The following is a 14418-nucleotide window of genomic DNA, read 5'->3' as shown; positions in this document are numbered from 1 at the left end:
TTTCAGCTCGGCTGTGCTTCACCGAAGACTTGTGCAGTTCGATAAGCACGCTAATGGGAATCGGTTGTGGACCACACTCATTGCTCAGAGTCAGGTAGTCCTGTTTCCGCCGCAAAAGCAGACACAGAAAGACGACAGCTCACTAACGAGAAAGAAATACACAAGCACTCGTTTCTATCCGGATAAGATTACACAAGTGAACTCCGATTGGTTGTCGCGCTCGACACGTGGCCGTCTGCGCAACGGCGAGAGAGTGCATAGTCATGGTAGGCGCGGGGCGTTGCAAGTAACTTTCAGAAGAGCGAAAGGCGCCATGGTGCACGAGCAGCTTTATGCGGGCGTTCTTGTCGCGTTTGCGGCCGTGCTTATGCTCCTGCAGCAGTTTCGTCGAAAGTCAAGCTTGAAGAAGTTGCCACCTGGGCCATTAAACTTGCCTGTTGTCGGCTCTTCCTATATCGTTGGAAGGTGAGTAGCAATGTTACGACTTTGTGTGCATCTATACTAGTGTTCTGTGTTTAACGAAGTCTCTGGCGTATCGTCCCTTGCTTTTTCAGGTACCCGAACGCGTGGGATGCGTTTAGCGACCTGCGCCGGCGCTACGGCGACGTGTACTCAATCAATCTCGGTTCAAGACGATGCCTGGTAGTCAGCTCCATCGACGCACTTCGTGAAGTCTTGGTCACAAAGGCGAGCGACTTCGCTGACAGGCCGGATTCCCTTCGTTATCATGCGATATTTAAGGACAACCGGAACCTCTGTACGTTGAATTCTTGTTGTTCTGTACTCGACATCTTTTTCTGGTGTTCACTGCGTTTATTTTTTTTTTCAGCTATAGCGTTATGCGACTGGTCTTCGAAGCAGCGAACGAGACGGGAACTTTGTTACCCAGTCATGCATCCGAAGCAAGCGTCCGCAGAACAGTCGCGGCTGAGTAATTGTATCGAAACTGAACTGGGCCACCTGACTGCCGAGCTTTCCCGGACCACTGGCACACCCATAAAGCCTCGACAAGCACTCCTGGTCACCACTGCAAACATCTTCTACACGTTCTTCTGCAGCGAGCGCTTCACTCCTGATGACCCGAAGTTCTTGCGCATAGTGGACCTTTACAATGAAGTGTTTCATCAGCTCTTCCAGGGATTCGCCATTGATTTCATGCCTTGGTTAAAGGTGAGTGATATTTCTAAACAAAAAAGAAAGGGTACGTGCGTTTCTTAGTCAGAAATGAAACTATACTCACGAAAGTGACTGATGAATCGCTACCGAAATATAATCAATTGCTTTTTTGGTTACTTCCATTCCAAATTGATGAGTCAAGCCTTTATTTGCTTACATCCGAGAAGTCGTTTGTGACGTGATCTTGCCTCGCGCAGCGTAACGCATCGCAGATCTCGCGCCCAGGAGCAAGGCCGACAGCAGACGAATCGGTACGGTTCCATTTTAGATTGAGGGAGCGCCAACAGCAGAGACTCGGACATAACACGCACTTATGTCCGTCTAACGTAAAAATCAATGAAAGGTACAGTGGCGGTCAAAATTTTGCGGACCACGGGAGCGCGTGGCAGACAGCACCGAGGCGCCTTCTCACGGCTGCTTGCGAAGCTCTAGAGCGCGCACTGCGCACGCGCATCCTTGTTCACCTGCCGGCCTGATCGTTCGCTCGCTTCAAGTGCGCGCGCACCGGAACGCCAGAGAAAGTGCAAGGTGCCGCTACTGTAGTCACCGCGGAAGCCCCGAGCGATTTGCCTAAAAGAAAACTTTTCTACTTCGCGAAAACTTCGTCCTGGTCTGGACAGATTTTTCGTCCGCTTTCAAGATTTTTCTTCTTCATTTTTTAACCCATGTGGGTTTTTCTTGTAGGTTTGTGCTACAAACCGGTCGATGCCAAGTTTTTTCTTTTAGATCGCATATCAACGGGCGCATGATAGCTGCACCGAGCACCACACACACACACAAAAAATTCAGTATTCATGAGTTCCGCGAATGGAAGCTGCTTATATGTCTTATCACACATGTCGATTTGAGACAAACTGACGCAAAGCGCATTTTCCACGCTGCGAAGCATCTGGGAACAAAGCGCAGAGTGCAGCGCGCACCGAGCACTGCCAGTACAAGTTACATATTTTCGTCGCGATATCACCGCTCGGTGCTTCCGCGGCGACTGCAGAAGCGGCACCTTCCGATTTCTCTGGCTTTCCGGCGCGCGCGCCCTTCATGCGAGCGAACGAGCAGGCCGGCAGGTAAACAAGGATGCGCGTGCTCAGTGCGCGCTCTAGAGCTTCGCAAGCAGCCGTGAGAAGGCGCCTCGGTGCTGTCTGCCATGCGCTCCCGTGGTCCGCAAAATTTTGACCGCCACTGTACAGTTGCAGTTATGGAGCAGTTTCTCTTAAATGTGCAGGCGCGCTTTCGTTGCGTCAGGGGTTGCGCCATATCAAGCTTTCGTGACGCAACGAATTTTCACTGTCCCAAACTCCGGGACAGCGAATTTGTAGAACATGCGCTTCCATGATGCTGCCGCGTTCCACGACTCTGGGCTTGCTGGTGCACTTCGCGCCAAATAAAAATGCTCAAAGGGGCATCATCTAATACTTTAACAAATTACTTTTCCACAGTTAACCACGTGCATTTGAATTACTCTTACCGACTGAAGAAAATTAATCGCCATATTATAACTACAAACAAGTTCGTAATCGATTACACGTAATCAATCGCACGTAACCGATTACGTAAAGTTTGCCGTAAATTCGCAGAATATTTTTCGGTGCTTGTCCCTCGTTTGACATTTTTAAGTGAACTTCTCGTTGGATCGCTACGGTATTTCATCATTTCCTTTGTCTTCTGCATTAGAGACTTCAGTCCTTCTTGGAATCTACATTTGATGCCACGTTTCGGGAGCATTCTTGTGACGTCAACGTTAAGCCATTTTGTTGTGCGATTCGGAGCTTCCACTGCGGTTCCTATGAAAACGATCCCTATAAAACAGCTTTTCATTGTACTGGCTGTACTACAAAATGGCAGCGTCGATGGTGTCAGTGAATACCCCTAATACATGTCGCATGTAAGAGTGCTCGTAGAGCGTTTCCTTATTTTTTTTTCGGCACTCAAGCTTGCAGTTGCTTGCGACAACTTGTTTGTGCGCTTTCGACTTAACTGCGCGAACTTGACAATTTCATCCAGAAGCAATTTCATTGTTGTAAAGTTGTTGTGTGTTTGAATCCCGTCATTCAAGATCACGGTCCAGTTTCTATGGTTTGTTTGTTTGAAGACGCCTGTCCTGCAGAAATGTGTTCCTTCAGCTTGTCCTAACGCTGCATGGCGTGGGTATGGGCCGACTGCTTCCCATTTTCACTGTTGAAAATGTGCGATTTTGTTTCCGCTTTGTTTACACGGACTTTTTAAGTTAAAAGCGCAAGCTGTCAGCGCACTAATGTTATAACTTCGAGCATTCGCCATTGCAGAGTGGACAGATGAGGACGCGTACTTATTTTTTTATGCAAGAAGTTGCACTTACGTACAACGCTTTAGCTGGTGTCGTGCTGCAGCCGTATAGATTTAGCGCATTAGTAATGCCACGCGTACGTACAGGTAATATCAATTCACTGAGTCGTTTTCATCGTACTTAGGTGTTGCAAGGCAAACAGCTATGTCTTCTCAAGGAGAAGTCCATGGAAATCTACCGCTTCACCTTGGCCATCATGGACAGGCGGGAAAAGGTCATTGCCAGTGGAATCGGTGCTGAACTGGATCAGGCGCGCGACCTCATGGATGTATTGCTGCTTTCACTCAAGGGTCCAAGCGCCGAAGGCCAGCTGGACAAGATCGACGTCGCCGTCGTGATAGAGGACCTCATCGGTGGCCACTCGGTCATCGCCAACCTCTGGGTCTGGTGTCTCTACATTCTGAGTGACTACCCGTAAGCAAAATAAATGCCCAGCAATTGTTTAGTTTAGTTAAGTAGAAGTTTATTTCAGGCAAAAAGCAAAAAAAAAAAAAGAATTGTCTGGCTCTCGTGCACACAATTACTGCAAGCAGTTTTAAAACCGCGCTTCGTAACAATCGCAGACAGAAATTTTCCAACCGCCTTTAAGGCGCATGTAGCTGCAAGTTTAACTGATCCAGTTCCCGCGGTAGCTTCACGTCCGCCATGTTGGCATTGAGGTGGTGGTTCCAGGAGACCGCGCTGGATCAGGCACAACGCGCGTCCAGAAAAGGCACTTCGATCCTCACAACTGACATTAGGAAGAGTTAGCTGTAGTGCGGATATTCTGATGCGGCGTCGCAACTTGCCTGTCTTTCTTCTCGCGTTGTTCTTCGTCACACAAAGCAAACATGCCTCTGGAAGTCGAATGTATTACTGTGGCTTAGCCTGATGTATTCCTGAGTGTATCGGGCGTCCAGCTGCGAGTGCTGAGGTTTCATCTGCACGTGCACATTGACACGGCCGGTTTTGCACTACGTAAATAGGCCCTAGAATGCACGAATATCACTGCAATGACTCGCTTTTGACCACGCGAAATCTTCCTCCGCTGCTGGAATCGCAGTTCGCATCAAATGGCAGTTCATATTAAAACCAGAAAGTTGAGCTAGTTGGAACTTCGAACACGACATTTCCCAAAGCGAGCAGAAAAACTTTAAAAATGGAGCAGAGAAGAAATTGTGCAGCGTTCTTATACTGTCTTGTCATTTCTTCTTCTCTTTTCCGTATTCTTCTTCTTCTTTTTTTTTTCATCTCGTGCTGGAAAACGTGTTCGAAGTTCGTATTAAGCGTCAAATTAGCAGATCACGTTCGCAACAAAGGAAATCACTGACCGGAAACGAGCATAAGGTTACGTAACTGCACAACTGCGCAGAAAAAAGAAAATCTTACGCAGCCGAGAATAGGAATAGAAAATGATTATACAGTTACAGAAAAAAAAAAAAAACTGGACGTACACGGATCGTTCGTACCATATATATAGTTCCAAAACAGTGGTGCTGTTCGTCTGCCCATCTGAACCAATGCCTTGTGTAGCTGACGTCTCTGTTCGTGTTTGCGCACCCTTGCAGAAAAGGCGTGCGAGGGATGCCGAGTCCTTTCACCACGACCAAAATTTTTTTGAGTTCGGCATTTATTTTTGACGCTTACAATTTCATTTAAAGTTCAGCTTCTTTTCACACGAAATGACAGGCTTCAGCAAAGGGTTCGGCATCTATATAAGTACTATATAGCAGGCACGTAGGCGAGGAGGGGGGCAAGGGAGCCCGAGCCCTCCCCCCCCCCCCCGAAATTCGTCCAGCCTTCTATATTCCCGGGCACCTTTTCTTTTTTTCTTTTTGCCACGGAAAGACTTTCTTTCGAACAATCAGGCCATGCCCCCCCCCCCCCCCCCGAAAAATCCTGGCTACGTGCCTGCTATATAGGTATCTGCATAGGCGTGCGCAGGGTTCCCCATCAGGGGGGGGGGGGCAAAGGTTCATCGCAGCGCCCCCCCCCTCTTAGGTGACTAGAAGGGTCAATGTACGGTGCATATTTTGCGCCCTTTCTTAAGTGATTAGGGGGGGGGGGGCGCCCCCCCTGCCCCCCCTCTGCGCACGCCTATGGGTATCTGTATAAGTACATCTGTACTCTGTAGGAACAATCAGTCAAATGTCCTCGACAGATCCATGAGCGTCGGAAGGATTTTGTTTTGGGAGGGTGCAACCTGTGTTTAATCGCGGCTGTGGGAGGGTGGGAGTGCTGATGTAGCTTGGGTGGGCGCAAGTGCTGATGTGCTTGAGGGGGCCAAATGCCCCTTTTGCACCCCCCTGCCAACGCCCATGAACGTGTGTATAACCGTCCATTCGCAGGGACGTTCAAAGCAGGATAAGGGAGGAAACCAGGGCGATAGCCTCATCCGAGGAGCGGACTGCCTTCCCTTTTGGATCGGAGCCGCATGTGCTACACCGAGGCCACGCTGTACGAGGTCATGAGGGTTGTAAACTCGCCCATCATCCCGCATGTCTGCAGCAGTGATACCACGGTCCAGGGTGAGTGCCATGTCGTCGTATGAATGAATGTCCATGTCACAAGAGGAATCAAATCTTGGCTTAGTTGGTTCGCATTCATCTCTACCCTTGCGGACCATTCCATGTATAGCGTCCGTGTTTTCCCTAACCCGCAGGTTTCCACGTGAACCGGGGCACCGTCGTAATGTTCAATACGAACGACATGAACTATTCTTCGGACCTTTGGGAGAAGCCATGGGTCTTCAACCCTGAAAGGTAATGTGTCCAAGAACCCTGCGCACGCGTATGCTCCTATATTTTTATATGGCTCTGAATGGTGGAAACTTGAAAGCTGGTAGGACATAATGCAAGGACAGCGCGACAGACTAAGGTGTGTGTGTTCTTCACCAGTCCTTGTCTGTTGCGCTGTTTTTACATTTATATATGGCGTTTATAGCGACGAACCCTCTCACGGCGTTTTCTCATAACCATCTTGCTGCGCAGGTTCCTCAGCGATGACGGCCATTACGTCCTCAAGCCGGGCCACTTCTTTCCTTTCGGCACCGGCAAGCGCTCCTGCATGGGCGACGGCCTCGTTCGCGCCACGCTGATACTCGGCATGGCGACGCTGCTCGGACACTTCGAGCTCTCGCTGGCCCCAGGCCAGGAGCCCGCGCGCTTCGCAGACTTCCGCAGCAAGGTCATTTTCGACCGCGATCCCGAGATCGTCTTCACGGAGGTCGCTGCACGCACGCAGTTTCCGTAGTATATACGGTGGGTGCGTTAGGGCTGCTCGAATGAGCACGTGCACGGGCCAATCCCGCAGCTGTCTCATCGCTATTCATCTCATCGCCATTCACGCATCATTGGCGCTTCATCCACTGCAGTTTCCTCCAGGCTTGTTTTAGTGTACTGGTACAGCAATGCTCGCGGCGTTTTCGCTTTCACGGAATTCGCCGGGAGTCTGCGCACAGAGTACACGCCTGAGGAGGCCGGCAACGTCGGTATGTCACTGACGGTGACATGTAGACATAGGTCCCTAGAGAACTGAGCCTCCTTCCTAGCTTCTAATGTAATTCTGTGCGCCATTTTCTGGCATTTTGGAACGTGCATATATAGGCCTCCCACTGCGAACGGTCGAATCGCAGTATATTCCGCGGTGTGCGCGACGAGAACCGCGTCGCGTCGAACAGAGTGCCATGACATCACGTTCCTGAGCGGATCGTCTCGAATCGGCAGCCTCTAATCAGTACAGCTGGTACTAACCCCATCAGTATTCATGCTTCTTCGCTGGAGTAATCTCTCGGGGCAGCGGCTCAGGCAAGGGGGAAGTTCGGTGCTTGGTCTGAGCACGCAAAGGCGATTTCGTTATCGCTTGAATGTACGGCCGCGCGGCAGCGCGGTCGCGCGCAATCGAAACCCGGCCTCAACGCGGCTTCGTGCTCCCGTGCCACCCGTGGGCGTCGCTGCCCCAGCGAACTCCTTTTTTTTTTTCCTAACTCGCATTCATATACTGTCCATATTCTATTCAGCGTGTCACCACATCCTTATGCGACAACTTCGTCACTATTGGCACTGGGTCAGGCTGTCAAAAGGTTCAACGCCTTGCTCACCGTTGTCTGCTGGTCAGTCGTGCAATTTTCGTGGAACCGCTGTCATCAGCGTCGACTGAATTATCCCAGCACCCGCAAATGCAGTTATTTGAGCCGCCAAGTCAAACATGTGAAGCAGCGAGTCTCCTCTGGAAAAGAGGCCAGTTGCCAATTCGAGCCACTCGACCAGTGTTCTAGACGCTGTGCTCGAGGACTTGAGAGATTCAACTGCAGACCAAAGTTTTGGTGTATCGTACGCGTCTCAGCTCGATGGGGCCGCTTAGTACACTCCGCATCAGCGTCCCCGCTGTTCACCGTCACGTCCATATGCCATGCGCGCCCTCACAACACATCCTGACCCGACGACTGGAGCGTGGGCGTCCAGCCGCCGCAGCCAGAGGTGCCCGCGTGTGGTGCGGTGAGCGCGTAGCTGCTGCTGGGGTTGGGGACGTGCGCGCGTCTAAACAACGCGTGAGCCAAACCGCGGCCGAAACCTTCGAGCGTACGTTCGCCACTGCGACTCAACGGTCCGAGCTCTGGGCGTTCCTCTTGTCCTGAACCTTTGGATGCGCGCGCATGGACGCCGTGTCTGGGTCTCGCACCCTCGACCTCCAGGAACTGTCTTGCCATACCCGATATCACTTTTAAAATGTTGCTAATTTTATCGCCACTTCTGCAGTTGAATTGCTGCTCTTAATAAAATGCGCTTTGGATGTTTTATAAGTGATTCCATATACCTTTGTATTTCACTTTGTAGTGCACAACTCCAAAGGATGTTGAAATAAAGCTTTGCTTTCAAGCATTTCTTGTGGATCGTGTTAGTCACATTTCAGTATTTAGCACTGTGCACGTTTCTCGAACTGCACCTCTTGCCAATGTTGTGAACCTCCAAAACTCATTTTAGCGATTGATAATCGGGTGCATAGCCTACCAGTCTATTTGAATAACTGAAACTTTGTGTATTATATATTTACTGAATCTCCCACAAGTGGTAGTAAGCAATGAACCTGTTTGCACAATGCTGAAACGTAGCCTTCAAAATATATCTTTTAGCGGTCATCAGGCGCTGCGATGTTCCCTTTAAAGCCTCTATACTACCCAAAGGTCGAAATTCAGTACTGGTGTAGCAGTTATGTGCGAGTCTACAACTAACACGTAGCCGTGATAATTTTTCGAAACTGTGCCGTGATAGCGGAGTTACAAGCATTTTATGAGGAGGAGGAGAGGTTGACGAGGAAAAGACTCCACTTCTGCAGTCCTAGTTGGTGGTGGTGGTGGTAGTGGTTCTTGAGGAAAAGGATCAGGGCGCTAATTTCTGTCTGCCTATAGGCGACACGGCTAAGCGCCCTATAGGGGTAGGGGGAAGGGCATAAAAAGAAAAGTAGAAAGAAGAGAGAAAGAAGTGATAGTTGGTCGGCAAGAACGACGAAGAGAGAAGAGGACAGGAAAGATGGGGAGCCGGTCACAAGAGTTCAGGGACGGGATCACGATCAGCCAGGGGCACGATGCACGTCGGTGACGAGGCGGCGAAGGCCCCGTCGATGAGAGGCGCACGGCATGGCGGTCGAGGCAGCCGTCACGGGGCGTCGACCAGCGAGAGGCACGAGGAGAGATACAAGGCGTCGCGGACGATACGACCGTTCTTTATGAAATCCTGTGAGCAACTCCCCTAGTAGGGAGCACGGCCGCACGGCTCAGCGCCTGTAGGGAAAGGGGGAGAGGGTAATAAAGACATGTGAAGAGGAGAGAAGGATATGAGAAATGGCGGCCATGACCGAGGACGCGGCGGGCGGCGGCGTCCAGTCCAGTGTTCCTACAAGGAGCGCTGGGCATACGCACAACAAGTGCTCAACCGTTTCGTCTGCCCCGCACGCAGTGCATGCAGGTGACGAGCATAGAGGAAGGGTGACGAGGCTCTGCCAAGCCGATGACGCCGGGCTGCAGGCCAGGACAGCGCCTCCTCTATTTTTCTGTGCCTGGGCGAAGGAGCGGAGCGCAATGGGAACCGACCGTCGGCGTTAGTGCGGATTTTAGCCGCCGAGCGCCGCCACCGAAGTAGACTCGCCGACGCGCCGTCGCTCGCGGAAACGAATGCCGTGGCTGTATTCTAAGCTGGTATATGGTTCAGTTTTCGGCTGTATTCGCGTTGTTTCACGTAGAATGAAAACTTGTAAACTTAAATCATGAAACGCTTGTCGTTCAGGGCAACCAGCCCATTTCGAAGGCAAGCGTCTTTCGCGGCTATTTGATCGAGACGCTCGCGCGTCGTCTGCTAGCCTGATAGCGCGCGCATGCCAGTGATGCGCGGAAAATTGTTTTGTCACCGTTACGTTCGCTTGGCTGAGAGTCGGTTCTTGACTCTCTGAAAGTCGATTTTTGAAAGCAGCATTTGCTAAGAGCTAATACTGAAAGCTTGGGCGCTTAATTAAAGTTCCCCGATGCGTGCTGCCGTCTACTGGTGTAGCGCACTATACGCAAGCCCGGAGTTCATGCGTTAAATAGCATGAAATGTCACTAGACTGCTTCCAGGGATATACGTGATCGCCCGTTCCCTTCGTAAAGCTTTTGAGAATTACATTTGTTGCCACCGGGAGAAAGCAACAGCTGGTGCCAGAAAAAGAGGAACTATGCCAAGTGATTCCACAATTTCAGAGCTTCAACCAGTTAAATCATGGTGGTACGAAAAACAAACAAAAAACAGCTACATATGCCGTGCGCTTCCTGCAACACTGACTGATGTGTGTAAACAGACGCTGTCGTTCAAGAATAAAGTCGTAGTGCCGACTCTCAACTTGAGCGAATGTGAAAGGCGTGAAAGATGGCGCGGCCTGTTGTCAGTGGCTTGAGCAAGTCGTTTGTATTTGTCGACGGATTGTTGTAGCCTCAGTATCTGGCTCCTCAGGTATCTTTATTTTTTCTTCCATTTGCCCTTTTCGGTAGTGAGCAAAGTATGGAGGCCGAATGGCTGTCGACCTGGACGCTTTTGTCGCATGGGGCAGCCTGCTCAGCCTTGTGCACTTATTTATTGTGACAATATACATAATAATTGTCGGTTGTTTCGCCTGTAGCGCATGTGGTGTCCATGGGCTCCGATTCTTCAGCTTCTGGACCTAATGTCAGCGATGCATACACATGGCGGCGATCGCGAGGCAGCGTTGCTACTGGTACTATACATCCATTGGTTGACTGTTCGGACGCAACACGGTCACGTTTAGGGATACTTGGCATGCTTGGTTCAGTTGTTACCTTGGGCTGGAAACGTGAAGGGTAGTCTGCGAAGAGTGACGCGACTGCATCCTTCTTAAGCCGCTGCTCCTTATATTCTATGAAATCTTCGCGTCGTAAACGACGGTTGCATATTCTAGTGTAGTTTGAAGATGTATTAGGAGACCAATTATCCCGCGTAATTGCTGTAAGCCACCTCTACCGAACACCAGCGGCAGCTGGAATTTCATGGAACGACAGCCGAACAAAGAATTAAGGCGAAAGCCTTCGATGCCTCATCAAACGCGAAAATTGACCGTCGGCGGCGTCAGCACGAGTGATTCAAAAACTAATTACGTGATGATTTCATCATATGACGGATCATAAAATTTTGCGACATCATCGTGACGTCACATCACGTGACGTCGTCATATTACATCTTCGCTTGGTCAAAATGGGCCGATCATGGAGGCAGTGCATGCCTTCGCTGATGTGCAGAAAGCTTGCACTGCCTCCGATCCTCGAGGCTGTAAGAAAACCACGTTAGGCGCAGAAATATCTCGGAGGGAGGCAGGGATTGTTCAATACATTGACTGGAAGAAAAAGAAGACGATGGCTTTCGCGTTTCAGTCATCTTAGATGAATGCATAAGGGACCCTGTGAGATTTTTTTTTCTTTATCAAGAAAGGGAAATAAGAAAAAGACAATCGTGATTTCTTTCAGTTCCATTTGCAGAGGCGAACACAACAGTATGACATACTAAGGCATTGGGGCGGTTGCAATAGCCTGAAATAGAAAATAAAACGCGAATACTATCAAACTCGAGTGCAAGTATCAAACCGGCAGCGCGGACTGACAGACTGCCTGCGGAATACGTACAGCGGAGATGGAAAGACACGCGAACATGCGGCATCTGCATTCTTTGCTGTTTCGCATTTATTTTCAAGTGGTTATAGCCTGGATGATTGATGAAAAGACGACGTCATCCACGACACAATAAAAGACCATCTAGCGTCTTTTTATTGCCACCACGGTTTATGAAAACAGCGCGCCGCTATATTCGCGTTTCTTTCCATCCCCCTGTTCCTGCGAAAGCTTGCAAAGAAGCATAAATGCAATTTAACTCGGATGCAAACACGAATTCGTGAGCTTCGCGATACGCGCGGCCGTTCAGCGCCAGCTTCCCGTAGTCTACTTGCACAGCGCCACCACGCGGCAGCGGCGAGCGGACGCGGAGCGCGCGCTCGACGGCCCGAGGAGATCGTTCGCCCAGGCACTGAAAAATAGAGGAGGCGCTGGCCAGGAGCAGCCGAGAAGGGACCGCTCCCTCCATAACCCCGGTGAGGCAGCCGGGATGATCGAAACGCGGCGATCGCTCGTTTCGCTCTTCGCTGCCTTCCGTTCGTCAGCTGGTTACTCCCAAAGCCGCTTTGCCCTCCCCGCCAACCTGGTTTAAGGTTCCTGGTTCCTCGCCGAGTGCCCCTGGTGCCCCGTGCCCCTACCAATCTCACGTGACACACGTCATCAAAGACGCGTTCTTCGAAACAGCGTCCACTTCCGGTTGCTGCGACTACGTCAACTCCGCGCTTCTCGGCTAACCGCTGCTGTTGCCGTGCCGTCCCGTGGTCCTACGAATCGTACCGGTATGGATCCTGTGTTACGCGCACTCATTCAAAGGATCGCCAACATGATGGACCCGTACGGTGAAATGCCGTGCCAGAGCACCTCCGCTTGTGCGCGGGCAGCTGCTTGCAGACTAACCGGAAGTCGTAGGTTCTTGTTCGACCAATCGTAGCATCGATTGTCGATAATATCACAGATGCGACATGTTCACGTCGCACACGACACCGGGGAAGCCGGAAAGGTCCTGAGAGAAGGGATTGTTTCTTGGAATTTGTGGCACGCCCGCGGAATCCTTTCCCTCAGTCACGTGTGGCACATACCTGCATACCACAGTTCTTGTTATGCAGGTACGTGACACAGGTGGAAAGTGCCGAATTTTTCGAATAAATTTGTTTGGAGTCTGAATTAACATGGTTCCAATTATTGCTTTCAAATGAAGGAGACTAGTCAAAAGTTGATCACTGAGAACAAAGTGTATTCCTTCTTTATGCATAAGCAATTAACCTGACCAACGCCTCCTCTATTTTTTGCAATGCCAGTGCAAATGCTCGCTCCTCAATGGGAACTGTTGGCCCACCTTAGTTCAGGGAGCAATCGTGGCACAACGCCACCTAAAGGTAAAGGGTACAACTGCTTGCGTCATACATGCGTCTGAGCGCGTTGCCATGCAGATGCGATAGACGTGCCGTCCCTCTCCAATATCATGCATCTGTCAGATTTGTTCCTTCGTGCTCCTTCCTTTGTGGCTAGAAGCAATGCCGCCACTGCCTTATAGCGCTCATCTAGGCAGAGAGTTTTAATTTTCCCAGAGGGGCCGGGGGCCGCACTGGCTCTTCCAAATTTCTCTCTCACTCTCTCCACACACACACACCAGGCCCGTAGCCAGGAATCTTTTTCGGGAGGGGGCACTTGCTGAAAGGCTTGAGTATTTGAGAAAAATGCCTATTTTCATTGTTTATTATCGGTAAAACAACATGTATCATAAAAATTTCGGGCGGGGGGGGCCCGGCCCCACCCCCCTGGCTACGGGCCTGACACACACACACACACACACCCACACCCACACACACACACATATATATATATATATATATATATATATATATATATATATATATATATATATATATATATATATATATATATATATATATATATATATATATAATATAAATGAGAGAGAAAGAGTGCCCGACTTCCATATGAAAGAATACAGCTTTAGTTTCTTAGGTGCCGACACCGCTATATCATTATTAAGATATCTCGTGGGAGACTGTAGAATAATTTTTCACTTTACACAAAAACATCAATCCATTTCCGAATGCCTGGCTCAAAGCGAAAAATGTCGTATAGGTTGCTACTCGCTCACTGCATCGCATAAAATCGATTCTGACAATGCGTGGAATCTGCCGAATTTTTTTATCGACATGCTTTACTTACTTTGTCAAAACGTGCACTAGGCAGGAGAGAATGGGCTAATGCTGGCACAGGAAGCTTTAATTATGCCAGCGAATATACAATTTAAGATGGCCAAAAATAATTATCAGATGGTAAAAAATGCCATTTGCTACCACTAGACCAAGTGCGAAGCTGGGTTACGAATTTTTCCATGGAAGGTTGTTTTCTGGGCAACTGTTTGGGGTGCTTTTAGGTCACCGAACTGGTAGTAAAACCCTTTGCTGATAAATAAAAAATGCGTACCATACTTTATTGGCAACTTTTATGGGCAGGCATGTCGAAGCGTACTTATTTGTAGACAATCAGAAAATTGGATTGGATTGGAAAAATTTTGTCCTACAGGACGCGCTTAGCGGGCGTCTCCCACAGGGACCGACAGAATACCTGGCAGCCGCTTCATGGGCCTGCTGGACAGCCCATTGCTGGTCGGTGAGAAGCGAGCTTTGACTCTGTGGTAGAACCAGGAAATTACCCGTTTTTTTATTGATGAGCAAGTCCGTGCGAAAACATTCCCTGACTGATTATGTCGGTATTCTTTGTATTCTCAGTAGCATTATTGTTTTCTGAAAACCAGTCG

At 49.7% G+C, this 14418-nt stretch overlaps 1 protein-coding gene across 1 annotated transcript; it reads left to right on the top strand.

The window, feature by feature from the left end:
• Positions 1–276: 276 nt before the first annotated feature.
• LOC119387251 (cytochrome P450 307a1-like) lies at positions 277–8138 on the top strand. Its single transcript, XM_037654586.2, is given in 8 exon segments — positions 277–465; positions 555–757; positions 830–1170; positions 3624–3913; positions 5827–5878; positions 5880–6006; positions 6141–6240; positions 6469–8138. Coding segments are annotated over 8 exon segments (1527 nt in total). The 5' UTR covers positions 277–313; the 3' UTR covers positions 6731–8138.
• Positions 8139–14418: the final 6280 nt, after the last annotated feature.

This window comes from Rhipicephalus sanguineus, chromosome 3 (genome assembly GCF_013339695.2).
Source record: "Rhipicephalus sanguineus isolate Rsan-2018 chromosome 3, BIME_Rsan_1.4, whole genome shotgun sequence".
In the NCBI taxonomy this organism is placed as follows: domain Eukaryota; kingdom Metazoa; phylum Arthropoda; class Arachnida; order Ixodida; family Ixodidae; genus Rhipicephalus; species Rhipicephalus sanguineus.
This window is presented reverse-complemented; position numbering and strand designations above follow the sequence as displayed.